The sequence below is a fragment of the Orbicella faveolata genome, unplaced genomic scaffold (assembly GCF_042242905.1).
Source record: "Orbicella faveolata isolate gen_17 unplaced genomic scaffold, um_ofav_v1 contig_3, whole genome shotgun sequence".
NCBI lineage: Eukaryota > Metazoa > Cnidaria > Anthozoa > Scleractinia > Merulinidae > Orbicella > Orbicella faveolata.
Window position 1 is genome coordinate 9995300 of NW_028301558.1, and position 27201 is coordinate 10022500.

General features: G+C 40.3%; 5 protein-coding genes across 6 annotated transcripts in view; 3 read left to right on the forward strand and 2 right to left on the reverse strand.

The window, feature by feature from the left end:
- Nucleotides 1-1921: 1921 nt before the first annotated feature.
- Nucleotides 1922-7598, forward strand: LOC110065817 (uncharacterized). Its single transcript, XM_089298153.1, has 3 exons — nucleotides 1922-2403; nucleotides 4192-4306; nucleotides 5538-7598. Exons 1-3 carry the CDS (start codon nucleotides 2017-2019, stop codon nucleotides 6386-6388), a joined length of 1353 nt encoding a protein of 450 aa, XP_089154279.1. The 5' UTR covers nucleotides 1922-2016; the 3' UTR covers nucleotides 6389-7598.
- Nucleotides 7599-7724: 126 nt separating this feature from the next.
- On the reverse strand, nucleotides 7725-11733 carry LOC110065880 (beta-2 adrenergic receptor-like). The gene is made up of 2 exons (XM_089298154.1): nucleotides 11379-11733; nucleotides 7725-9264 (listed from the first exon to the last, which is right to left on the reverse strand). Exons 1-2 carry the CDS (start codon nucleotides 11389-11391, stop codon nucleotides 8321-8323), a joined length of 957 nt encoding a protein of 318 aa, XP_089154280.1. The 5' UTR covers nucleotides 11392-11733; the 3' UTR covers nucleotides 7725-8320.
- A 2458-nt stretch (nucleotides 11734-14191) lies between these two features.
- LOC110065905 (uncharacterized) lies at nucleotides 14192-17515 on the forward strand. Its single transcript, XM_020773085.2, has one exon. It carries the CDS (start codon nucleotides 14600-14602, stop codon nucleotides 15191-15193), a length of 594 nt encoding a protein of 197 aa, XP_020628744.1. The 5' UTR covers nucleotides 14192-14599; the 3' UTR covers nucleotides 15194-17515.
- Nucleotides 17287-23468, reverse strand: LOC110065904 (uncharacterized). 2 transcript variants are annotated; one of them, XM_020773084.2, is made up of 8 exons: nucleotides 23236-23468; nucleotides 21474-21548; nucleotides 20858-21229; nucleotides 19968-20366; nucleotides 19160-19198; nucleotides 18625-18954; nucleotides 18169-18285; nucleotides 17287-17804 (listed from the first exon to the last, which is right to left on the reverse strand). In XM_020773084.2, exons 1-8 carry the CDS (start codon nucleotides 23303-23305, stop codon nucleotides 17692-17694), a joined length of 1515 nt encoding a protein of 504 aa, XP_020628743.2. In that variant the 5' UTR covers nucleotides 23306-23468; the 3' UTR covers nucleotides 17287-17691. The 2 variants fall into 2 exon arrangements, with proteins under 2 accessions (XP_020628743.2, XP_020628742.2); XM_020773083.2 differs by having other exon boundaries at nucleotides 18169-18288.
- Nucleotides 23469-26147: 2679 nt separating this feature from the next.
- The window catches only part of LOC110065898 (15-hydroxyprostaglandin dehydrogenase [NAD(+)]-like), a 17341-nt gene continuing 16287 nt past the window's right edge, over nucleotides 26148-27201 (forward strand). Inside the window, exon 1 of the mRNA XM_020773073.2 lies at nucleotides 26148-26381. Coding sequence (XP_020628732.1) covers nucleotides 26289-26381 — 93 coding nt within the window. The 5' untranslated portion in view covers nucleotides 26148-26288. The remainder of the gene's footprint in view (nucleotides 26382-27201) is intronic.

Sequence of the window (27201 nt, forward strand, 5' to 3'; positions counted from 1 at the left end):
ACTCATAAAAACACGCCGAAAACTACAGTCAATATTTGTGACGGACACAAATAAACTTTTTAAGTTTGATTTTGACAGACAGCTGAATCCTTGTTAAAATATTGGAACCAAATTGCGTGCCACGGCTATCAAACTGGAAAATAGACAAGACTACAGTGCAGCTGCTATTTTTTTTATTTATTCAATTTTCAAACACAGAAATCAGATCAGTCTTTTCTCACGCAAAGCTAATGATAAGTTGATTAAAATAACTTGGAAAAGAGGGTGCCCTAGCTCGTTAGTGAGCTATGGCCATTTTTCAACCGACAGAACTCAATATCAAGGCAAATCCGCCATGTTTTCAATGTGCGCGTGCACGAACGCGCGCTAATGACGCCATAAATTATGCGCAGTAAGGATGCGCAATGCTATACTGAGGAATGACCTTAAACTCTCATCCGGAACTCTCTATAACCACACTCAAAGCCCCTGACCACATGAAAAGGTCGGGGATGCTCGTTTGGGGTATAAATCAACGATTCTGGTCTCAGTTAGGATGTTGATGACAATGCACCTCTATTTTTGGCTGTCAAAGTATCTTTTAGGGTGCCCTTGAAGAAATTATAATAATAAAAGAAACGCTTTTTTTAGCTCCGTTTTCAGGGTCCATTTTCGCCGGTTTCTCGAGTCCGGTCCAGTAGCGCGGGCTCTTTCCTTGAACAGTGGCTAGTAATTGAGCCTATTCCGTTTTAAGTGGAATCATCTGGGATTCAAATTAAGCTCTAACCACGCTCAGACTGGTCTCCTTTAGAGGTTTATAAATTCAAATTTTCCGACGACCATCTTTTCTTTTCATACAGGAGTCCCTCTCCCCCGGCCCCCCTTTCCCCATCCGGGCTCAAAGCATGGGCCAACTCTTCAATAGCACTGAGTAGTGACAAGCTTTATATTGGTGGTCTTACGCTACGTTTCCATTGAGTTGATGGACTATTAAAAAATTAGCTAAACGTTCGTATCTACGAAAGGATAAAATTATACAACAAAGAGGCACGCAAAGAAAAACGCCACACGAGTGACACCTACGCTCAGACGCTGTTCTTACATGACGAACCCTAGAGAGCAAAACACAAACTGGATTTAATACAACAACCATAGCTTACGAAACTACAATTTCAATTAGAGAAGATCTTAGCGGGATAAAGCACACGTGGGAGGCTTGAATGGCACTCTTATAAAATTATCCTCTGATTAGTCGTACTTATATCTTAATTAGAGTCAGTGGCTTTCTGAGGTTGTTAATAGGTAAACTTATCTTGTCCTAAGCGCGAACAATTCTCACGTGACCCAAATAAATATTGATTTTCGTCTTGCGGCCATCTGGGTAAGAAAACAACAAGTTTCCTTTGTGAGGCAAAGCAGCTCAAGTATTCCAAATCAATTATTATGTAGGTTGACAACCAAGTCAGTCATAAACTTCTCTAATGATGCCTTTATTTACTCTAAAATAAAGACTCTTTCAGACAAATACTTTTTTATTCAATCGAACGTGGATGGTAAAGAATTAGAAAGAACAATCGGCGAGATAAATACGGACAAAAAAAACTCTCAAACAATACGAATGTCGGTCTCTAAAATGATCGTTCTTGTTGTTTACAAAAAAAGACATCACACGCTCTTAAAAGGTAATTCATTTCTTACCATTTTCATCTCACACAAAAAACGTTTTACGAGAAATTGGCTAATGATGCTAACACTTTTATCAAGCAAAAAATCTAGCCCAAATAAAGTTATCACATTTAATTTAAATCATTAATGACAAAATTGGATTATTGATAGAGAAATAACTTTTTATCTGACATGCCCACTTGGAAAAATAAACTAAGTTTTGATATTAATAGATTCTAGAGACGTATTCTAATTCTTGAAAAACAGGTCTTTATTATTTAAATTTCGCAGCTGAATGCTTCTCAGAGGAAACATCCACGACAAAAATTTGATCTTTCCCTAAAATTCCCTATTGTATGCAGTGTAGGGCCCATGCCATGCATCCTCCAAACAATGCAATTGACGAAGATGGCAATTTCATCGCGTGATAAATGTCGCTTTCTTCTTCTGATCTTGTGTTCGATCTCTCGCCACGTGAGATCCTCACAGAAAACCTATCCAGGTGCGATTTACACAAAGCTGAACTTGAGGCTTAGAGGATATACATTTAAGTCCTGCGTTACTCCTAGCCAGGTTTCTTGCAATCAAGCTTGTCTCGTAAACACCAGATGTTCTTCGACGAACTTCAAAGAAATCTCACAGCAACACGAGGGCTTGTGCGAGTTGAACGATGCACCACCATTGGATGTGATTAGTTTGGAAAACGATCTACATCATGAAGACGGATTCATTTTCGCTCTTTTTCCAAACGACAATATGGTAAGACATTACCTACGACTGTTCTAAATAGTTTTACATGCATATCGATTCTTGTTCTGGATTTTTAGCCATCTTTCGTACGTATTTGCAAATCGTCTGGAAATCAATTCATGACTAACATTCATGACTACGTTTCTCTGACTAAGATAGTTGGTGCCCATCCATGCTTAAGTGACATACAACGCGGTACTACAAATTATTTCGACGTTCTATTTAGGGAATCAAAAATTTTTCTTCGAGAATCTCAAATTGTGAGTTATCGAGCATTGAGCTATAAAAATGTTCAGTTATATCACAACGTACACTAACTTTTATCAGGATTAAAGCCGTCAGCTATGATAATAACACTCAAGCTGGATCGATTTTAAGACCTGAGATAGTTGATTCCTGCGAGGACGAAATTGTTAATTGAGTATTTTGCAACCTCTCTCTATTTTCAGTGTACGCCGGAAAGTATAGCAGTCGCAATCAACATGATTTGACCAATTTTGCCGATCAATGCCGAGAGTTAAAGCTAAATCTTGGCTACCGATACAATTGAGGTCGCTGGGCAGTGCAGAATCTTAAGCAAGGCAGTATTTTTTCGCTTCATATAAACCCTTTTTAATACTAATAAAGGGCTTTATTGGAGACCGTTTCGAGCTAAAAAGATCGTGCTTAAATTACCTTAGTTATTCCTAGTTTTTGCTTTATTGATCATTGCTATCTTTTCAGTATTCCGCAAGTAACATTTCTGCCGCGATGGAAGAAATAAAAAAAATAGACCATTTAGAAACATAAAAATCATTGACATACAAAACGTAAATCATAATAAATCCATGTAAACAGAATTTTGTCAAAATTATTCTACAGAAAATCCTGATTTCTTTGGGTTGTGCTAAAATATCACTATATTAGTGTGCTTTGAGATAAAAAAAAAATTTCATATGATTCCAATCGCTTTCCGCAGCGTGTCAAATTCTGGTAAGACAAGCAACTTATTTGCATATTTCTGTCCTTTTTGGCTGACAAGGAGGCTGAAATTAAAGGACATACATTTATCACCCACGTTTTTAATAAAAAGTTGGGAAGAAAACAAAATGGACCATATTGTGTCCTTTTGACAACCAAGCATTTTATTTCAAGACTCTTTAAATAAACTTCCGGGAGTTCACCCTATCAGTCTCAAATTAGTCGTGACATGTTTTCACTGAACTTTAATCGATTGTTACTTACATGTTTCTCTCTATTTGAGTAACTCATCAAAGAAACGATATTACTGTATGTCCCGATGAAAAGATCGCACTCCATTCGCATTTTATATTTGCATTTCTTCTCACGCAATGAAAACAGAAAAGGCATTCAATGCTGATCCAGGTTTTATCAATTTAGCCAGGTTTACTTTACAATTCTGAAATCAAGAGACAAGATGAGACCATAGAATTATCTTGACAATGCTTCCACTTAGTCGATCGGAAACGTATTTTTACATTTTCAAAAGTTCTTTTGTCCTACAAACTGTGAATTAATGGCTTGTATTATAAGCGATGTTTCTTGATACCCCAGGCAGGCGGTGGCTCCTCCAGCCGTTAGGACATCTTGTAAACACAATAACCTAAGCGTGTTTGGCCTTTGCATGAAGTTACCGAGGCGTTACAGCTTTCGGAATAATTTTGGTTCCTCGAATTAATAATTTCTTAGGTTTGATGATTAAAATCGAGAACTTTATGTGTTCTTCAATCAGTAATTGTCCCGCGGACATTTTCATATCTTTGGCTTGTCCCTACTCACAAAGTTTTGATTTTTTAGGATGACTGTCGCTGGCGAGGTTGCCATAACAACGGAGTTTGCGTTGTGAAAATGCAAAGTTTTGTTTGTTACTGTAATGTCCCGTGGACTGGGAGCTCCTGTGAAATTAAAATTTGTAAGTATAGATTACTCTTCATATTTGATAGATTGCATCTGTTATCATGATGTAAATGCAAATTAGGGGGCAAGCATTTGAAAGAAGATGAAACATATCAAACACGAAAGGCAGTGTTTCATCGGGATATCCAAACATCGATAACAGAGTTGAAAATACGACACGCAGCGGAGCGTTTTTGACGAAATTCGAGGTGTTTGGATAGCCGATGAAACACTTTCTCGAGCGCCGGTTTGATATAGCTTCTCAATCGAAACAAAAACTCAGGAGTAAACAGAGAGGTAAAATTATCAATTTTTTTTGTTTTAACTTGATGAATTATTAATGAGTTTGAGAAAGTTCTAGGAAATTTGGCCCAATAGTGAAAAATTTGGTCCAAAATCATATTCACGAGCCAACAAAGTGGTATATACTTAATGCAAAAACAGTTAAGTTTTGAGAAACATAATTACCTTTGGCAGTTTTCAGGTTCAAAATGTTCAAATGTTGCTGTTTATAGTGTTCTCGAGTGTTTGATATATCTCATCAATCGAAACAACAACTAAGGAGTAAACATTCAAAATGTTCAAATCTTGCTGTTTATAGTGGTCAATGCGCTTAGCTACACAAAGCGAGTTCATGGACATGCCACTAAACTGAGAGAAACAAATATATCAATTATAAACATAATAGGCTTAAAAATCCCAACTAACGGAAGGCAGACCAGTTGGCTATTTACAACTCCAGATGAGTGGTTAGAGCGGGATCTGAACCCTCGACCTCCGGACTTGAAGTCCGGTCCTTTTCATAAATGGCTGCCAATTATAAATTCTTTTGTAAGTATTAAAATTAGCCTGACTAACCTCGTTCTTGAGTTGATAATTCAAAAGAATTTTTACTCCCAAACGAGTTTAGTGAGGCTAATTTAAATGCATACAAAAGAATTTTAAATTGGCAGCCATTTATGAAAACGGTCTATGCCTCAACCGCATCATTTTTGAGCCACTTTTAGTGCCTTTCTAACGTTTATTAATTAAAAATTAACGAAATCTACAATGATAGACTTGGTAATATACTGATACCAAAGAGTTTTCAAACTCGTGGAGAACTGTATCATCCTGCTTCATTAGTGTCTGTGGCTAGTCAACCGTGCTTCTTTGCTTAAAAACATCATAACCATTAAGAAGTTTCTGTCCCGAGTGCTAAAATTTCACGAATCAAAACAGTTTTTTCATCTATTCAAAAATCGTAGCTTTGTATAATTTCACCACCCTTGGTGCCACGGGAATAGATGGCCCGGATAGCAATGCGGGTTACAGCGGTACCGGACTTCAGGATGTCCAAATAAAGGACGGAAAACAAGAATGGATCGTGCCTTTCACCGGACGATTCCGCGTGGAGGCCTGCGGGGCATCTGGAGGAAAAGGATCCAGTGGAGTGGAGGGAGGCAGGGGGGCTAAAGTAAGTGGCAATGTCTTGCTGACGAAAGGAGAGAATATTATTGTACTTGTCGGACAAAGAGGCTCATCGGGTGCTCGTCACAAACCGGGAAGTGGAGGTGGTGGAACGTTTGTTATCTCTCAAGTTGGGCCTCTTCTTGTAGCTGGCGGTGGCGGAGGGGGAGGTGCATTAAAAAATGGTTCCCACGGAAATGATAAACAGAATGGAAGCGGTATCGGTGCTGGGAGTCATGGTTTAGGGGGGTTTGTTTGTAAACAATCTGGCCCATACGGTCATCCACCAGATTCTGGCTCGGGTGCTGGCATTAATGGAAGTGGAGGATGCCGTGTTGATGGAGAGCCATGCACAAGGCATCCCTGTCACGAAGGAGGACAATCATTTACAGAGGGAGGAAAGGGAGGCAAGACAGAGGGAGGAAAGGGAGGCAAGGAGCCAAACTGTCATGGTGGTTTTGGTGGTGGAGGAGCTTGCACGGACTTTGCACCTGGGGGAGGGGGTGGATATTCGGGTGGTGGAGTCGATGATAGCAAGGCTGGGGGAGGGGGAGGGTCCTTCGTGGATGATGTGATGGCTAGGTGGAGTGTTATTAAGGGAGGGTGTGACGAGGGGGATGGGTACGTTTCTTTTATCAGTGAAGAGTGATTCCAATAATAGAGCGGTTTTCAAGTATATATCAAACACTCGAGAGAGTGTTTCGTCGGGATGTCACCGAGAAACACCGAGATCGAAGAGAGTTGAAAATACGACGCGCAGCGGAGTATTTTTGACGAATTTGGAGGTGTTTGAATAGTCGATGAAACACTGTCTTGACTGTTTGATACATCTCATCAATCGAAACAAAAACTAAGGAGTAAACGGAGAAGTAAAATCGTCAAAATCTATGCTAATTAAGACCGGGTCTCCAAACCTCCTTCAAGGTTGTGATTTCTTTGTTCTAAGTTGATGAATTATTAATGAGTTCAAGAATTGACTGTCGAAAGTAATCAGGGAAGTACTTTGGTTTTGGTTTTAGCTCTACTGTGGTTTGAGATTGACTGAGTAGTCTTATTGGTAGGCAATTGGTTTGTCTTTGGTTTTACAACACTCGATTGAAAACCGCTCTAAACTTATGAGGTTATCCAATTTATAACATGACTGAGAAAATTACTTCACTGTGATTGGCTGAAAGAGGGCAAATAAGTAATTGGTTTTAAATTTCCGCTACGATGAAAATTAGTTTGCGGGTTAGTAATTTTCTCGGTCATATTATCGTAAATCAGTAATTGTATGGAAGCTTCGCATATATAGCCCCCGTAGTAAGCGTCCCGCAGGAATTACTGTTTACCACTCTCGCCTCAGTTTCCGTGTGCGCAAGTTACTTCAAGCAAGAGAAATTCTTCTCTTGCTTAGAGCTATTAAGGTTTCACAATACCTGTGTTCTGAAAAACTCTTTGGGCACGCACCTTTGTTTCAGTTATCACTGAAGCAAATCCTTAAAAGAACTCGCATTCATACCGTTGCCAATACGACTTGCTTATTTGAGCTCCGTGAGGCATTCTTTTGAGGCATTCTCCGTTTTGAAGCCGGAATCTCGATGTCCCCCCCCCCCCCGGCTGAAATTACATGATGGCCGCTCGTTACATTGCATTGTAGCATAGCATAATGAATTTATTAATAAATAGTTATCATCATTAAACTACATCAATGACTTTACCTTAATTTAAGAGCTGTTCAATGTGGTCATATCCTTTTACAATGAAGCCCTTACTTATTAAGCGGAAAACCTTGGGACCTTTCCCAGGGACCGCTCAATAGGGGGGCCTTGTTAACGACAGTTTCTCCATAATAAACTTCCAGATTATTCACCAAGCTATCCTGAAGTTCGTGAAGTCTTTTTTGCACGTACTCATTATAAATTCGTCCCAGCATCCGTTAAATTAAATGGAGGTTGTTAACAACACAGCAATAAACTGGAGGGAAAACTTAACTACAAGATCGATTATGTTTGAGCAAGGATATTGTGGTTTAATTCTGACTATATTTTATTGAAATACAATGCTTGGAATAATAACTGACGAACTCGCTCGCATGTACTTAACCTCTGAATGTTTGCAAACTCGTATCGACTTATGGATCAATTTTGCTATACAGTGGCCATTGACTGGGGTGGATACTGAATTATAGAGAAGACGGAACCGTCGTCGATGGTCCTCTTTAGGAGAGTCCGAGGACATCCTCCCCAGAAAAATTTTTAAAATTATGGTCCTCGGAAATGCCATTTCCCGTATTCTGAGGCCACGTCAGCTTGTTGTAATGTCTAATTAATTTTTTCATTTTAGGGGGCTCGACCGAACCCCCCCCCCCCCCCGAAACCCCCTTAGATCCGGCCGCTCCAGATAGAATTCCGATTTTGCAAAGGCTCTGATTTCGAAACTCCCAATTAATTATTTGAGGCACTATTTTGCTCTCCCGGCAAACACTTAATGAACTAATTTCCGTTACCCTCGGTGGTTTGTAAAATCGGGATTCCACTAAGAACAATGTTCAAAATTACAACAAAATCGCATTGATAATGCCGGCCGTAGTTTAGCCCTTTCAATAAAGCAATCTGAAATTCTCAAGGCGATAAAACGATGAGAAAATTATCGCTAAGGCTGCTTTTCTAAACTTATTGTATCTTAACGCGTATATCAAAGGATTCAATAATGAATTTACCAATCCCAAAAACCTAGCCCAGTCCGCAACAGTTTTCAGTTTTCTCGGTTCTCTGTGATCAAGGGGAATGACATTTTCCATAACAAAACAAGGTGCCCAGCAGATGAAGAAAACACCAACAAACAGAAAAACGGAGAACGCCACCTCCCTTTCTCGCTTGCGGATGTCTTCAGTTAACTCGTCTACACTTCGCAGCAAGCCCTGCTGTTCACTTCCAATGCTTTGTTCGAGGTCCCGACGAATGCATCTTCGCACCAAGTAAAATATTCTTAGGTAAATAACAATCATAAAAACAATCGTTGGAATGCCAATCGCATTGGAGACTATCCGTCGATACTCCGCCTCGTGGCACTTGTTCAGCAACGACAGCAGCGCCACACAGGCCGCTATAAGCCAGATATAGACAATGGCCAATTTTAAATGCGAGTAAATCAGGTAATCTTTGCTTTGGAGAGGTGCTGCCACTACGATGTATCGTTCAAACGCCAGTGTCAATATCGTCAGAGCAGAAGCAACCATAGAAAAGTAAATACAAGTGTAAGCCGCGAAATACAAGTTGAAATTGTTATTAGTGAAACGAAGCAAGCCCAACAACAGCTCACTAGGGCCCGCGAACAGATCACACACGGCTAAATTCAAGATAAGGTAGTTGGGAATGGTTCTCAGCTCTTTGTACGGGTCCACTGCGATTGCGACCACGACTAAGGCGTTTCCTAGCATGGTAAAAAAGGACATGGTAAAGGCGGTGACAGCGATTCCAGTAGTTATGTTGAAGCCAACAAGATCACAGCTATTGGTTAATCCGGATTCGTTTTTCCAGTAACCTGTGGGAAAAAAGGAGAACGATCAGTAAAAGGTCCGTAACTTGTAACTGCATGATCGCTAGTCATTGGTTCATACATCGCACTTCTGTCGTGTTGAATTCAGTGCAGTTAAAGACGTTCGCGCGAAAATTTTCCAGGCGATAGATTTTCTTTAGTTACTTGTTTCAGAAATGCAAAAAGGGGCACCGACTTCGTTTCAGAGATAAAGTGTGTGGAAAACTACCCTGATTTTGAAAAATTGGCGCATATAATTCAGCATGGTCTACAGGGGTTTATAGTTAAAAATATCGAAGGTGAGTCAACGGAGGCAAACGATCTTAGTCATCTTTTGTAGAAGTGGGTCTGTTACGTACATAATTCCAAATGTTACCAACGTTTTCACAAAACGTAACCCTTCAAGAGGCATTTGAAACCGTCGCACAGATAAACGAAGACTGAGCTCAAAAGAACGGAATTCGATGGTGCATTTTGCAAAAACTTCAAACTTCTAGTCGAAAGATTTTCTTCATTTTTCGCTAAACGTAGAAAATCGGTAGAGAAAATGATCCATCACAAGAAAAACGGGGGTCACCGAACGTCGATTTAATGCTATCGGGTATTTCGGTCAGCGGGAAATGTTCTAAACGTAGAGTATCCAATATAGCGGACGAAGATACTTTGTGACAAAATGATCATGGAACGGGATGAAGGAGGCTGAAAATGCAGCAGTATATGTTGCAATATGTTCAGCAACGGCACAGGTTAAAACTCCAACTTACCTCTGCAAAGAAGTCGTCTGAACAGACCAGACGAGCTGCCCGGCTAGCCAGTTTCAGTTCTATCATTTTGCTTGTCACTTTTACCACAAACAATAACGTATTTCATTCTTTAATCTTTTTTTTGTTGTTGTTTTGTTTTTTTGCTTTTTCAATGATTGTCATGTTTTACGCCACTTTGTTGACAAGTAAAACAAAGGAAACAAAGAGTCGGGTGCTTTGCATATGTGAAGAAAGATAATTTATTTAAAACTTTTTCTGTCTTTTCTGTCTAGGAGACTCTCTAGAGAATAAGTCAAATGCAGATGTGAAGCTCGATTATCTTTCCTCACTTGAAATAAACCAAAAGAAGTTTTACTAGAGGGAAAGGAATTTGTGATCGCATTCTAGTCCTTCAAACAAACGACAGTGTAGAACAGGTACTGTCACGTTAGGAGTTCACGCGCGAGCGCCCAGAGGATAATTCAAATGCAGATGTGACGTTCAGTTATCTTTCCTTACTTGAAATAGACCAAAAGAAGTTTTGCCCGTGGGAAAGGAAGTTATGATCGCTTGCTAGTCCTCCAAACAAACGACAGTGTAGTTTCTTTCGCGGAAAGTCGAGAGTATCGTGTGAACAGGTTCTAGTTGTCACGTTAGGAGGATCACGCGCGATGGCCTTGAACAGCCTTTCCAATTGTTGTATTCGATTCGTCGCTGAAAAAGATTGCTCCTAATCGTTGAAAAATTGGTGCCAGGTGATTTGCAAGTCGATCACTGATCAGTTTCGAGGCTTCGGGATAAAACGAATAACTACATGACTCGGTCTGTCCTCTGCCCGCATTCTGTCCATTCCATGACGTCGTTTCCATGTATTAAGCTATATTCAAACGACTTTTGGAGCAATGATAAATGTCACTTATTTCCTAATTGGCACCAAATGTTTTGCTTGATATAAAAGCTTAATAAATCTTGGGGAATTATTTTTATCGGGGTTCACGCAGCCTGCGTCGCAGACGCTACACTGACTACCTACCGCGAGTAAATTTCCGTCTGCAACGCTGGCTACGTGGGTTCACGGTTTAGTCTACGGTTTGGGAAGGTGTTCATGGATAATCGATAGCCTTCAGCCGCCTCATAACTACAGCTGAACGATTGAGCGCATTTTTATCTAATTATCAGTTGAGAGAATTATCATGAGTAATCAGTACAGATTTAACCTTTAGTAGAAATTAGTAGAGGCTGCTAGAATAACAACGAGAACATTGTCGAAAACGTTTAGCTCAAAGCACATGCTTCGACGTGTTCTCGCCCGACGTCATTTCAATATTTCTGATACCTAGCCCAAACTAGCGATATATTAGCCCTAAATTAGAGTACCTGAACCTTCCATCGCTAGAGATCCTTGATTACCTCTCCTCTAACGCAGTAAATGTACATGGATCCGCAGCGAAACGCTGGAGTGATCTACAAAGTCCCGGCAGCGTTGTTCGCGCGTGACAAATGTGATTGCACAATTCTTCCAGGAAAAACGGAAGACAAGATGACATTTAATAGTTTTAATACTTCAGGGCTTTTGTTATAAAAATACTGCCCTCAGCATGTTGTTGAAGTAACTAGAAAACAGTGTAAACTAAGTCGATTCAGATACGAGAACCGTCAACAAACATTTCCATTTGAAGCCATTTTTTTAGTCATAACGCGATGCAACGTTCCACCCCAATAACGATTGAGAAGTGTTGCGTGACGACCCTGGCCTGCGAGCTGGCGTGATTTTTGTTTTGGCGACGAAGCAGTGAACGCGAGCGGCAAATCCGCGACGGGATGGGTAAGGAGCCTTGCGGCTTCGAAGCTCTCGAATTTCCTCGCGGCCTGCGAGGGAAAAAAAAAAAACGGAGCCCGCCAGCTACGCAGGCTAGCTAGCATTATTTGCGTGATTAGTTTATGCTGAATTGCTTCCTGTAAAGATAAAAACCGCTCTCATTTTTATTTTAGACTCGATTTCCGCCGGTCCCTTGAGTCCGGTCTACTACGGCGGGCTCCTTTCCCAAACAGCGGCTGATAATCGAGCCTATTTTTCCCCCAGAAAAAAGTTCGCACGCGCGCTGTTTTCAAGGAAACACTCACAAACTATATATCAATACTGAGAAAGGTTATGAAATGTAGAATTCATAAAATTTATATATTCTGTTTTCCAATTGCTTTCCTAAGGCAGCAGAAGCCGTTAACGCCAAAACGACCGACTGAAACTCCGACGAATTAATCGGGTATCAAATGCGATCGATAATGTAAAATAACTGCGTTAATCACAAAGCATCAGTCTCTTAAAATGTGTCAGCATTTTTTTTATTTCTATTGGTTATCTTTTATAGATCTGTCAAGTTCCACAATAGGAAAATTCGCGTAACGTGTTGCGCTAGAGGCCGCCACGACAAAAGTATTTAAAATAAAAGAGTTGTCCTGCACCCTTTTGTTTCTTATCTATCAGTGAATGTTCCGAGTCTAGGACCTCTAGTATCGGCCTCCTCCGCACACTTTCTTTCGCCTACAACCGTGGACAAAAGCCCTCGGGACACTTATGTAATTTAACGAATTATCTGTGCTTTACAACTGAAGTTTGAAAAAAGCGCTGCTTTCCTTTTAAAAACGCGTTACCGTTCCCCCTCCCCACACAATGTTGAAAATCAGAAGAAATTGCAGTTTCTAGTTTTCAACATTGTATAGGGGGAGGGGGGCGAGGTTAGGCAGGTGAAGTAGCATTCGCGTCTGGCGTGTGCGCAAAAGCGCCAAAAGTGCAAATTTGTCCCTAGACTTTTGTCCATGATTGTAGGTCCCTTTGGGATGATCTGGATCTGGATCAGAGATCCAAGATCACTCAAATCATGGTACATCAAAGGAACCGATAAACCCACTCTGGTCATGGATTCATCTGCTCCTTTGATGCACGATATCTGACTGGTCAGTTGGATCACGGATCCTGATCCAGGCCATCCCAAAGGAACGCACCAAATGTCAGCGTTCAATGCTGTGTATCGATGTGTAATATGCTAAACATTGCATCTTTTTCACGGTAGTTGGTCACGTGACCAAGTCATTCACACTCAATCTGGATAAGAGGTATAAAATGTGTGCCGGATATCCGGATTAACAAGTTAGCAAGTCGAGCAAGCTCATTAAGTGATAAGCTCCTAGCTTCCGCAAAAATAAAACAAATTAGAACTATTTACACGGCAAGGGCTTGTGCCGGTGTCACTGTTTTTATCGTATCATATTCGTATTTAAAACCGTATATCTTGACCCATGTACTTCTGTTCAGCAAATGCGAAAACAAAAATTCGACTCAGTGACCAGGAGGTATGCTATCAGTGAAACACTTGTTTGGTCCGGCTTATTGCTTCTTGGACATCTCAAACTCATTGCATTGTAACAATCGACCAATAAATCTAATGAGGCAAACTCTGAAATGATTTTCTTTCTATTTACTTGCCTTTTATTAATGTGGATTTCCTTCGTGTGAATAACTCTGTTTTGATGATAAGGTTTGTGACGCACTTTCAGCTTATAGGCAAATAAAACGAACGAAACTGGGTGCGGGATCGCTCACGAGGACCCCTTTTTCAGTTAGAAGTGAATCATTGAAAATGAAAACTGCATGGGTCTGAATTATTGTTTAATGCTAGTCTCACTACAATTCAAAACATTGCGATAAAATTGCTAATTGCTAATAAAATAGTATGTTATATTTACTGCCCAGTTTGTTTACGTTTGAATTCAGCCTTTTTTGGCAATTTATCTAATTTGATAAATTGTACGGGACCGGGAAAAATGTAAATTTTTTCTTGAACTTTGGTGAAAAGATTTGAACATTTCACAGCATTTCAACTTTCCTTCATAGCCAGTAGTGCAAACTGCCGCAGTATTGGACATATCCTGTGGTCAATTGTATATGTTTAACAGAAACAATGTTGGATAAAACCTTGCTATGGTAACCTTTGACTTTCATGATAAATGTTTCGATCCTTCATCATTGTTACAACTGAAAAACGAAAATTAGTTTGGAAGGTGCAAGAGACTGCTACTTTCGAATTTTTTATTCATCAGGAACTTCTCCTTACTCCTTGTTGCGTTGTTATAATTAAATAAAGTTGTGCAAACTCATACAAATCACATCTCAACTCTTGACACAGTAGATTGTCTCTGCTTCCCTGTCATTTCCTCCACCGGCACGACAAGGGAACTAAATTGTTTGATCAATGGTTCAAAACAGCCTTAAAACAATCGGTGATCCTCTTCAAAGCTCAATACTGAGTCCAAGTGTCAAAGCAAACGGGCAATTAAAGTGAAATGAATCTGCCAGGTGTAAACGGTGGGCGCGCATAGGAAATAACTCATTAAAACAGCACCTTGTGTTTGTTGGTCAATATTTCGACTCCCGCTGTTGTGTAAAAAAGATGTATTCAATATCAGAAGTCTGCTTTTGCTCGTTGTCAAATTAGTGGGTGAGTAATTTGTTTGTCATCTTTTTTAAAGAAGTAAGACTCTGTGGTTTGTACTGATCAGCGGAAGCTGAAGGAAGACGAAAATTTTCCCCTTTCTGCGCAATGAAGCGTGCCAACAGCAACTCAGCAGTCTCGAGACTAGGCGAGAGCGCGTACAATGCGCTAGTCCTGACAAATCAAGTGAACGGAGGTGAAAAACGGATTCTGCACTACAGTTACAATTTAACGACGGAAGCGGGTCAAGAGGATACCTACGGCGATTTGGAAAAAAATTACCCACTATACAGATCCGAGCGAATGATCCACGCACACAGCCAAGAGGAGAAGCATGTCTTCGAGAAGAAGAGAATTCAGCGGAGTAGCAGTATCCCTTTACCAGGGCGACGTATACCCCACAAGAAGTCCGAAAAAGCCTTAGAACGTTCAAAGGCTTCGGAACGTATGTTTTACGGCGGAGCAATGCAGGGCAACGCGGAAACGTCCACTACGCAAGACGTTTCGGAGGCAATGACCGCGGAGAATCCCGAAATGCTAACTAACGGTTCGCGTGAAAGTCATTCGCGCAAATTAGGGCTCGGGGAAACGACGAACAATTCACTTATGAGTCACAAACTCAGGAAAAAGGCGGTTTGTGATACTACAGATAACTCTCATTATCAGAGACAGTTCCTGCGAGTTTTGAACAAGCGGTTCTGAACGCGAACGTAGAAGGTTCCCTCATATCTACTGCATAGATCTGAGCAAGTGGTATGTTGCCTTAAGAACTGTGCTGTATGTATGTGTATATAGTCGACTTATTAACAAAACTAAAAATAGAAAAAGGAAACATGAACGTGCTCGTTCGCATAGGGTATAGATAAACACTAACCATGAATTCAAATATTCTATAATGCAGATATCTTAATTATAAACACACCGGCTAGTAACTTTCAAGACATCTAAATAAACATGAGGAGATCCCGTTCGCAATTTTGCTGAATATATACCATAAGTTTTTGTAAATTTTCTAGATCAAGAGATTGAATTTCGCCGTGTTCAAACGCTAGTTGTCTTTTTCTTTGAAACTGAATCGAGATTCGAAACTAAAAAATGAAATATCTTGTTATTCGAACCAAGGTTCGATCCGGAGTGAGAATCATTCCACATGCAAATTCGTGTTATGTTTACGAACGTCAAAACCCCTTTGCGGGCTGCGTGCAATCGAATTTGATTAGGCGTCTAGAAATACAAAAAGAGATCTTGAATATTACAGGTGGCAGTCTTGATATAACAGATCATATTCCTTTTGTGTTTTATTCAACTGACAAAATCAACCAATCTCCGGTGATACGGAAATCGAATCATGAAATAGGCTTGCAAAAGTTAATGTTCTAAATGACTTTAAGGATATAAAAGCCACGAAATTGAAGAGATATGTCAAATTTGAAATTTGATCTTTCTTTAGAAGTTATCATCATGAGTTAAATATTAAATAGGCAGCTTGCCAGCCATTGTATGAATAGATATGGCCATCTGTAAGTTCAATTTCAGATGCAATGAATATGCATCGTGATATTTTAAGGCAGACGTCGTTAGAAAGGCGAAAACCACCTGATTATGATCATAAAGGTTTGTTTTGTGAAGGAAAAAAATTCTCTGGGCGAGAGGTTCACGCGTGCTCAGTTGTCAATAGCTGTAGTCGATGACAGTGTAGCCGCGTGAAAATGAAGTAGCCTGGCATCCCCAACGCAAGGTAGCTCTTGCAAAATTTGAGAAGTTGTCGTTGCCTTTCTATAACTAACAGAAAGAAGAGAATGTGGAATAGCAACGCTTTGGGCGAATTTTCCGAAGAACTCATTGGCATCAAGAAAATAAACACCAGTAATATTCTGGCCACTTGTTTACCTTCTCTGCGATGTCTACATTAGAACGACAAATCAGTCTTTCAGATCGTGGAAATGACGAACACTTTGCAGAGAAATCACTTTAAGGCCCCAGTTATATGATCTCGGATACCCCGGACAACCCTCCTCCCGAGGCAACAGTATCGAGCTTTTATATGTGCAAACGTAGTCCCTATAGGCCGAGTCAAAGTTGACCCTGCACGATTATTCGTATCCCTTATTGAATAATCAAATGTGCAAATATCCCTCTTTCTTTGCGTTTCCCTCGGTCATTCGATCACAGTGGGGTTTGCCGAATTAATTTTCACTTCTTTGATACGAGTTTCTGCTTTAAATAAATCCTAAATCTAGGCATTACGTGACACTCGCCACGCCGAGAGTTGTCCCGGTTAAGCGAGCCAAAACATTTATGTGAAGAAAAGTTGTCCCGCTTGCCAGGGTTACCCTTCCTACCGGGGCGAGACAACTCGCCCACTCGAGTTGTCTTGTTCCTCGGGACGGGTCCGCGGTCCAACTGTAAACGGATGGTTGAATTTTGCAAAGAAATAAACTGAAAGTTACCTCGGCTATGGTGGTTGTCTCGTTTACCCGAGACCATATAAATGGGGCCTAAGTTTTGAATTCTTTGAGCATGCTATAGCGTCGTGTCTATGAGGGTAATGAGCGTAAACCAGCGTATATGGCCCAAAAATCGTCAATTAAGTTGGCTAAGGTAGAGGGAAAAGAGCCAATTACATTCTATGTAAACAGTGTAGCTGTTGTTGTCTTAACCTAATAATAATAATAATAATAATAATAATAATAAAATATTTATAACCTACAACGGGTAACTAAGGGGTAGAGGGTAACAATATTATCAGGGACAACTCGAGTCCGCTCTCCCTCGTGTAAACAGTCTCTAAGTGATCCAGTGACAACAAAATATTTTTTTATTCAAAATGTTAACGTTTGGCCTCTTATCGAGGCTGGACAGAGCACGAGTTGTTACGCCTATTTCATTTAAAAGATTGCTATCACCAATAACCTACGTATTTTCCACGTCCTGTAATCTGTTTTTTGCTTTTCTTTGCTCGTCTCGAGAACTGTACTCAATTAATATCAATATTACCGCTAAATAAAAATTACCTCTTTGCTCGCCTCGAGAACTGTACTCAATTAATATCAATATTACCGCTAAATAAAAAATTACCTGCTGATCGCTCTCAGAATGAAAAAATAATACCGAAGTCCTTTTAACGTGCACGTAAACCAAACTTTAACTCAAAGCTCAGGAAGCTAATATTCCCTGCATAGCAAAATCATCTTGTTTGATCAACACACTCGGCAGCTTCTCTTACAGTAAATTAGCATGAAGTTTGGATTCCTCTGACATTCTCGCCGTCCGGCCCAAAAGGCACATAATCTGTTTTGATCTGTGCAGCTCCCTAATAAGTCAAAAATAGTTTATCATGATAAGAACAACAAAGATTTCTCTTTTTCCAACTGACAGTCGTTTCGAGCATGTAGCAGCAATGTAAGAATAAGAGAGTTTGAAGGGTTAGAGAGTTCATGCTCCATGTAGCCCTTACTTCTAAGTAATCCCTCTCAAGTGATGTTTAGATGACTCCAGGTTTAGGAAATCCCAGGAGAGTCTAGTAATATCCAATCCGGTGACGAAGGTTTTGTTCACGGGGGTAACCCAAGCGCATGTTAAAAAAATGGCGAATCGTGTGAAGGAAAGGATAAGCCCACTTAACCTTATCTTATAGATTAAATGAAATAAAAATAAAAATAAATAAGTAAAATTACCACCGCCGCCGCACTTGTTGCACGCTTTCTTGCAGTTTTTCCACATGTAACCTGGGTTTCTTCTACATTCTCCTCTTCTTGCCCACGTACCACAAAAGTAATGGTTATCTTTACAATCTACTAGAAACAAGCAACAGCGAACACACCTTGAGTTAAGCTGTGCTGCGCATTGAATGAAAGATTGCCAATCTTTCATATTTTCATATATACTCGCACAGTAATTGCAAACGATCAAAGAAGTCGACCGATCGAGGTTCGTTAAATTTGCATATCCAGAGGGCCCTTCATTGTTACAACTTCGCACTGTTGTTGTTGTTGTTGTTGTTGTTGTTGTTGTTTTTCGGTTGTTGATGACCGAAACGAATCATCGTGCCGTTTATAATGATGCATAGCAAGTGGCCGATTTAAGTTAAATAACTTCCTTAAGAATGGTAAATAAAAATAAATTCTGCTCACCTGGTGGACGAGGCGTTTGAGGCTTTGGAGGGGGAGGGGTGTTAGGGGGAGGAGGGGTGTTAGGAGGGGGAGGTGTGTTAGGGGGAGAAGGGGTGTTTGGAGGGGGAGGGGTGTTAGGGGGAGAAGGAGTGTTTGGCGGGGGAGGGGTATTAGGAGGAGGTGGGGTATTAGGAGGAGGAGGGGTGTTTGGAGGGGGAGGGGTGTTTGGAGGAGGAGGGGTATTAGGGGGAGGTGGAGTATTGGGTGGGGGTTGAGTATTTGGAGGTGGGGTTGATGGTTTTGTCCCCACGGGTCGCTTCGTCTGAAAATCCATTAAGACCCCTCGGCCATCTAACAGAGAGAGAAAATATAAGACATAACACGTAAACCATTTGTTTTGGCTGATACATAACAAACTGGTGAGACGGTGCTTGAAAAAGATCACTTCACACAAAAAAAGTTGGAAAAGAGAAAAAGAGAGGTAAGATCCTTCAGAATTATTTCTACAATAATGCTGTTCATAAGTTTTACTTTGACCTGCACAACTGACACTTACTTTTGTCGCAATTCATTTTGAAGTGATATGGCTTCACACCTAAAGAGATATTCACAAAACATTCATTAGGAACGTTACTCGGTCATGTGGTAGGGAAGGTTGGAATGAAATAACAGGAAACTATGTATCTATTAACTTGAAGAATTTCTCTTTTCTGGTGTAGTTATGACTTTTTTCCCCAGACCAACTTTCAGGGCTGTGTCCTTTAGCGTCATTGTCGCTACTGACGTAGAAAACTTTGACCTTATTGCATAGGCTCCTTGAATTTAGACAAATGTTTTTTTGTAAATATGTTCTCTTGAAATTGTCCGAAATGCCTTTACCGGGATAGGAATTAGGATCGTGGTTTCTCCACAGTGTTTCACGAAAGTGCTGCAAGTTAAGTAACCCACCTCATACAAGCAAAAAACGCGTTATTATCAGGTTTTTCCAGTTTGTTTCCAGGTCTTTCAGAGTCTTTCTGACCCGATCTATGTCCTACTGATATATTATGGAAATATCACTTTTTATACCATGCCATAGAAAATACAGCCAATCAAAATATAGGAAATCCGTTATATTCTCGACGGTATTACACCCAACCTTACCATTAGGCGCTGCATTAATTTTGTTCGCCACGGTATTTTCTATGGGTGGTATCAAATAGTTATGCAACACCTTCTTGTGGTCAAATACAAGTGACTCCCAAGACATCCCACGGTACGCCACTCTAGAGCGTTGCAAAACTGGTGTAAAACTCCAATCTTTGGAATCTCTCAGAAACACTTGTACATGAGAAGCATGAGCTCAGAAAGAACATCGTACATACCAGCACGCGCGTCGCATCGTTTCAGATATCTGTTCTGACAAGGAAATATTTCCTTCAAAAAGCCATAAAGCACCGGGTCGTAACTTTTCAACTCTGTTCTCGTATTGATGTGGTTGTGGATTCCGTTCGGCGGATTTTGTTCGTCGTTGCAGTCGAAAAAACTCTGAGCCCCCTCTGCGAGATACTCCCTGTCGGTTGACATGGCGTACGTATTCCTCCATCTGTACCCCGTCCGCTTTAGGTAGTTGTATCGCTGGCTCAACCTCCCATCAAAACTTGGAATAGCACCGTTTGAAGCAATGCCCAAGTTGTGCAATCCATGGACAAATTCGTGAAGAAAGATGTCCTCTCTTGGGTAGCGATCTCCTCTTGGATAACAAAGAATGTTTTCTTCTCCACCTGGAAAGACAGTACGGTTATAAAATTACACAGAAAACCTATATTTTATGGCTTTTCTTTTAAATAGTCGAGGAAGTCCGATACTGTTGTATGTTAGGAACATGACAAGGGCAAACTTCTTCCTTCCAGGGATTCACTGTTCCTTTTATAAGCATTCCGTGTTCCACTGATTCCTTATAAAATATTGGACTATTTCTGTGTTCCTTGAATTTACTCGCAACCCAGGTCAACAGTTAAACTTTCCACTACACTCCAAAAAGAACGCCCAATGTTCTGCTGTCCGCCAAACTTGATAAAATGGAACATGCTTCTCTATACACAACTGCGAAAAATTGTCCTGCGCCGCCTCGCACCTCAAATTTGAATAGAAGAAAAGAAAAACCTCTGCAAACAGGACAATGGTTCAAATAAAACGCAGTGTTTCAATTCAATCTAAAATTAAAAACAAGCAATGTTTCCCTGACAACATTCTCTTTTTAAAATGTACTTACATGTGGAAATGGGATGGGTAATTGTGGCTCCCAGGCCCCTGGCCCGTTGGTTCCACCAGCTCCCAAGCCATGAGTGCTCAGGGATACTCGTGACACCCTCTCTGGACGCAATCACACCTGCACGTCCATACCTCCTGTAAAACCACGTGCGAATGTCCAGACGATCAGCGAAGAGAAAAACAACGACATAGCAAGCTCTCCGGAGAGCAGCGTCTTGGGCTAAACCGGAACTGATGATGGGAATGCCGTAGGCGTGCAGATACTTCCGGTAGAAACCACTCAGGCGATATTCACTACGAACACGTGATGGGACGGCCGTTACTCTTTCACATTCCCATGTGTTTAACGGCTGATCTTGTCTGTGCGAAGAGCCTGAAAACATAGTTATCTAATCGTTAAACAAGTTCTAGGCAACACTCACTTTGACTTTTCCCCTAGCACAAGTTCACTCGTTCACATTTCGTTTCTTTGAAATTGGTAGTTCTAACAAGGTGGTCGTAACGTGGTGTACCACTGTAGTTGCCTTTCACTTCAATAATATAAATACCACACAACTGCATGAAAATGAAAAAAAAAAAAAAGAAAGAAAACTGACGCAAGAAAGTATAATACTTACCAAGTATGAATTGAGCTCCACCTTTGGAAGTTTCGGCAGCAGATAATGTGTTGTATTCTGTAAAATTTGCTGGAGCTGTGAAGTTTTGCAAACCAAAAAAAAACAATCAACAAATGTTATAAGTTTTATTTCTTTTTAAAAGTGTCATTCCCAGGGTAAAGTGCTCTTCTTCAAGTTCTGTTAGAGAAAAAGTAAAGGTTAAATTTTACACGAATTATTTAGGAGATCGAAAATGTGATTAGTAAAGAATGTTTCGAAGCAAACATTTCTATAATATAAGGTAACTTTTTACTACATTTAGCCGGAAATAGGATGGTGACCTTACCAATGCGTGACACGTTATTTAGGCAAAAATGAGCGCGTGATCCGTGACCACGCAGTGAGGTTCAGGGCTTTGCTGTCGTGATGCTTGAGTGTGTAAAGAGTAAAGAAACAGTGCGTAAAACGATACTACAATCAATCCCCGCTCCTTATGCTCCATCAAAACAAGCTCGCATCTAGTTCTCCGGTGGAATCTTTGAATTTCGAGCAGTAATATCCGAAGTCGCGTTATTATTTTCTATTCGGAACCTTTACAATTAATATGTTGCTCGATTTAATCTTAGGGAGGGATGGCGGAGGTGATAATGTCAAGGTGATGACATAGTAGTCTCCTCCGCAGCCCTTTTATGGATGTCAAGCAAGGCTCACGCAACGTTTCTTTTAGTGAAGCGTTGCGTGACATCCCAGGAGACTAATGACATAGGGGAGGGGGGTAAAGACCCTTCGGTTTTCGCGCGCTCGAAGGGAAAAATAACTCCTAGCAAAAAACTGAAGGTCCGTGGATAGACTACCCTTAAATCTGAAACGATCATCAAGAGTGGGAAATATCTAAAGACGAAGGATGAGGCCGTGAGCCGCCAGAATTGTCATTTATCAGCGAGAAAGAAGAAAGTGAATAAACTAAGAGGTGAGAAAACGTAAGTAAAAGAAAAGGCTGCTGACTTCTCAGCTGTCTATAGATAGACAGAACCATTCATGCATGGATTACAAACAGAATACTATCACTATTAAATTATTGTGTTTTAGTTACATTATATTAGTTAAATTCTATTTTAGGTAATACCATGTACCCGTATAGGAATACCGAAATAAATTGTTGTTGTTGTTCCTCGAAGTTCAGGTAGCGTAACCACCCGCAGTCTATGACGTCTAAAACCCATCTTACATACAAGGCCAAACAATATTCCGTCTTACACAATTTATTCTCATTTCCGTGTGCTGAAAGACCGATGAAACGTGCCTTGCCATGGTACTCCATTGGAGTCGATCGCAAACTTGTTTTCGGAGAACGAATTCCTTTGATTCGCGTTCCCGATACCCTGCCACTAACTGCTTGCGGACAGTGTGGTTCCTGACAGTCTGGTAAAATGAATTCTACGGCAGAGAATTGTGCGAATGATTTGTTGATCTATGTAACAGAGAAGTCCTCCAACATACAAAGTGTTTTCAAGACTTAACGGCTGTGCACAGTGATTCGCTTGAGCATTTGAAAGTAATAAGACACCCTGAATAAGATCGATCTGGAGGCAAATGTCGCATTTTCTCTATAGCTGTTAGTCGACCCGCACAGACAGTGCTAGCGGTGTCAAACGCTTTTCAGTTTCGAAATTGTGACTGCTTCCTTTAAATTGAAAGAGTACTTCTTTACTAAAAAGGAGTTGAGCGTGCACGCGGTTTTCTCGGATCTGGCAAATGGAACCAATCTCAGAGGTAATCCTACCTTTTCCGTGAGACCAGCAGACTCCAGTGCAAAGGACTAAAAAGGCACCAAGAAAACGCTGGGTGATCATCGCGCGCGTTTCTCAGTTCAATCAATACAATTAAGACGACAAATGTGAATCGCACTTGTTCCACGAGAGTGTATTTATTTGTCGCACCAAGGATGTTTCTTCCCACATCATGACGCACTCTGACAGATAACATTACCCATGAGAGCCGATGACCAACCCCAGACGGAAATAACACGTTATTAAATTTGATACGCCCAAAGAGATTTTATGCTCGCTTTAACCCGTGCCTACGCTTCTCTCTATTTCTGCGTCTCAGACTGTCCTTCTTTGGTCTTCTCGGGCATCGTTATCTTTCCAGTACATTAATAATACTTACAAAGGCGCAGGAAGGGCTTACGCGACTAGCTTGCTTCCTTGCTTTTCCCGGGGGGACGGGGTACTCACTCACATAAGTTATATAACCTGTGCGTTACTCAAAGGGTATAGTTTTACCTGAGCCGTCTCAGTCTGAAATAATGTATAGATTTTGACCACTTTGGTCTAAAATGGGGTATGGTTGACACTGACTCTGGCCAGGAATTCGGTATGCTATTTTGCTGAAACTATTTTCTCTCTTTAAAATCGGGACGTCACTCTCGTTTTCGACCGGTTACTTAAACTCATGTGTGTCTCAGACGTACATACATTTACTGCCGGTTATTTACAGGGAAACGCAGGTTAGTGTTGGATATATTAACCTTAGAGGTCTTAAGTAGGTTGTTGATTTTTGTGTCAGTTCTGTGAAGTAGGATTTCGAAAATGCATATTTTGGTCTGAAATGAGGTAAGGTTTTATGGAAAGAGCCACACACACCTCACTAAAAACTTCGGGGAGTACATCCCCCGGGCTTATATGAGGGTTGCGTAACGTAATTTTATAGTATAATACACAGCTATAGACATAAGGGGTTCTGGGGTCAGACCGGCAGACTTATTCTTACGTACAAGGACACATTTCTAAGTGAAAATTGCTAAATACTACTTGCATATGATCGTGACATATGCAACCGCTTAAAAAATTGATGGCTTTTTAACTTCGTTTTCACGGCGGCACGTGCTGAAACGTAGCCGCATTCGACCACTACGTGCTGCTCACTTTTATATGTTGCAACAACGTTACTTACTTTTCAGACTTCTCAAGTTCCAGCCATTAAACGGTATGCATAGTAGTTTAGGCTGTTTTATAATATTGTATATATTTTCATTGTAGCCTGATTATGGTTGGCCGAAGAAAGTAGTCATGAGAAATTAGCATTGAAATGAACTAGTGAGAAAAGTAAATAGCCCAAGAATTTAAATTAAACGTTAGCCAGCACGTCAGGTCTCATTGCCCTAGATTCTGTTGAAATAATTTTACAATTATTATACATATCTATCTGTAGATTGAAACAAATTCTCACGTTAACAGACATCAAGCTTGCCACTGTCTTCTCTTCTTGACACAAGTCAAATTTTCATGAATCAGTGCTAGTTGTCTAGTCTTTAATTTACTTGCATTTGATGAAGAAACTCCCAACATGTTTTACCCGAAAACATGCGTATTACCCTGGGCCGGGCCGTTCAAAACCCGATTAAGGAAGCTCAAAACAGTTTCCAGCACTTAGATTTTGATGGGTCACTATAAGCACTATCACGTGATGCTACAATCATGATATAACAAACCTGCCCAATCATATCATTGGTGAACACGTGTTATCATTTTCGTGACACAGTAGGTTACCATAGCAACCGTATGACCGGCTGAAAACACCCTTAATTATCGCTTTAGGGGCTTATAATTGAAAAACGGCACGGTGATTTTTTTTTATATATTATTTATAAAATATTGATCAGCATGATAAGACGCAACCTTTGAAAAGTTCTACAAACTATGTACATGGGGTTCAGAGCTACCTTAAAGTCTCTGGACCTTATGTACAGAATTCTTTTAAACTTTGTAACGGGCTCTCGTGGAATAGTTGCTCATTTGATTTTGCTGTTTAAATTTGTTTTTGTTTTTTCTAAAGTTGCCATCTACACTTCTGAATAGGGTAAGGCATATAGGTTCACGGACAGCTCAGTCCTTCCCATGTTTGAAACATTTCATGGTGCAATAGCGCCTCTTTTTTCATTTTTATGGAAATATTGGTTTCAGGCCCGACTGAATATTCTTATTTTTCTGCGAATTTTTAGGCTGAAAGTATTCCAGGTGAATATTCTTAGATTATAACGTATGACATTTCTGTTGTCAAATGTATTTGGTGTCTGGATGATGTTAAAGTAATTTTGGAGCCAGCCTGCAGGTTACACCTGCAGTATATTTACAAATTTCCAATTCACAAAATTATATTCTGCAAAAAGTCTCAGCCTCGGGTTTATTCTTAAAATATTCTTTAAGATTTAGCAAATTTCAGCCTCGATATTTTTACAAATTGTATTCTTACGAAAAAAGAAAAAGTGTACCCTGGATACCAGAGGTTATATTTCTCTGGCTCGCGATGAGCCAGAGCCAGCCCAGTCCTACTGGCAAGGCCAATAGGGACAATAGGGACAGGTGGCTTTTGGGGACGAGACTGTCAGTGTAAAATTTAGCAAACGAACGAATCTGAATTGTCTTTGAGGATTGTACTGGACTGTTGTAGAAATCTATCTTGAATTTTCGTTCATATTCAGTAAACGTCGGACTTTAAACAACAATACAAATATCAACTATGTAAATTACATGTAGAGAACGCAAGAACCCGGGTAGATTTGTAACGCCTCCAACGCCAGCCTCCAAGTCCTTCTTAACATTATTGTTTTCCCTGTCGACTGGTCTGTGATTGACTGAATGTCGAACTGTTTTGATAAGTTATGACGTGAAGGAAATTCTTAAGCACTAGCAAAAACCCACAATAGCCTGCGCCTAAAGCATGCAAATGAGCATCAACGGACACGGCGCTCTTTAATTAAAATTTATGTCATCTTAGATTCACTTAAGTGAATTTTAACAAATCTTACTTCGCATTCTTTGAAGCAACGCAGTCATGAAAATCGAGGGTGCTGTGGCTATAGTAACCGGCGGCGCTTCAGGGATTGGAAAAGCGACATGCGAGAAACTTTTGCAAGGTGGAGCGAAGGTTAGTAAACCATTCCAAACAACTGTCGAAAAGCCAACACGATAATTTCCGAGATTTCATGTAGCGCGAGAGTTTTATCATTCAAGATTCATGTAGCTATCATGCATCTGTAAGAGTATACGTTCGGTGGAGACGTGTTTTATATATCATAGATATATTTCTTCGATTTTTTCGGCCAAAGCATCACTAATTATCGGTCGTGAGTGTGCGATTGTAAATCTATACAAAAATAATCTCGAGATTTATTTATTCAGCAAGGAGGGGTTTCATTATAAACTGACAACGTGTTACAATAACAACAAACGTTGGCTCTTTTGCTCGGTGAACTCATAAACTGGTATGTCAAGCACTCAGAAGTTTGGAAATTTGTGCGCTCGTTAAATGACTTTTAAAAGGCCCAGCGGTCAAAAGAAATTACATATTAAGCGTACGCTTTGCGTGCGTGCGTGCGGTCTTTTAGTGCTGTTTAGTAAGTTTTGTAATATTTTTTACAGCATACACAAAAACTTATTAGAGTTACGACAATCCTTAGATGAGCCTAACTGCAATATTCCATGAATCCTTTAGTACGAAAAGCTCTTGTAAATACAGAGGTAGCTGTAGTTCCAATTAGGAAGGAAAAAGCATTACTTAGTAAAAACGTCAACACAGTCACGTAGCTTGCCTCCCAGGTTAGTTACCGAAGAATCTATTGTCAGCTGTATTGTAGTGTGTTTACGAATCATTGCGTTTGTAATGGATTAACTAACATTGTATGTATGGAGAACAAATAATAACCTTTTTGCTGGACGCTTTGATGTTCCGGTACACGTAACCCGTG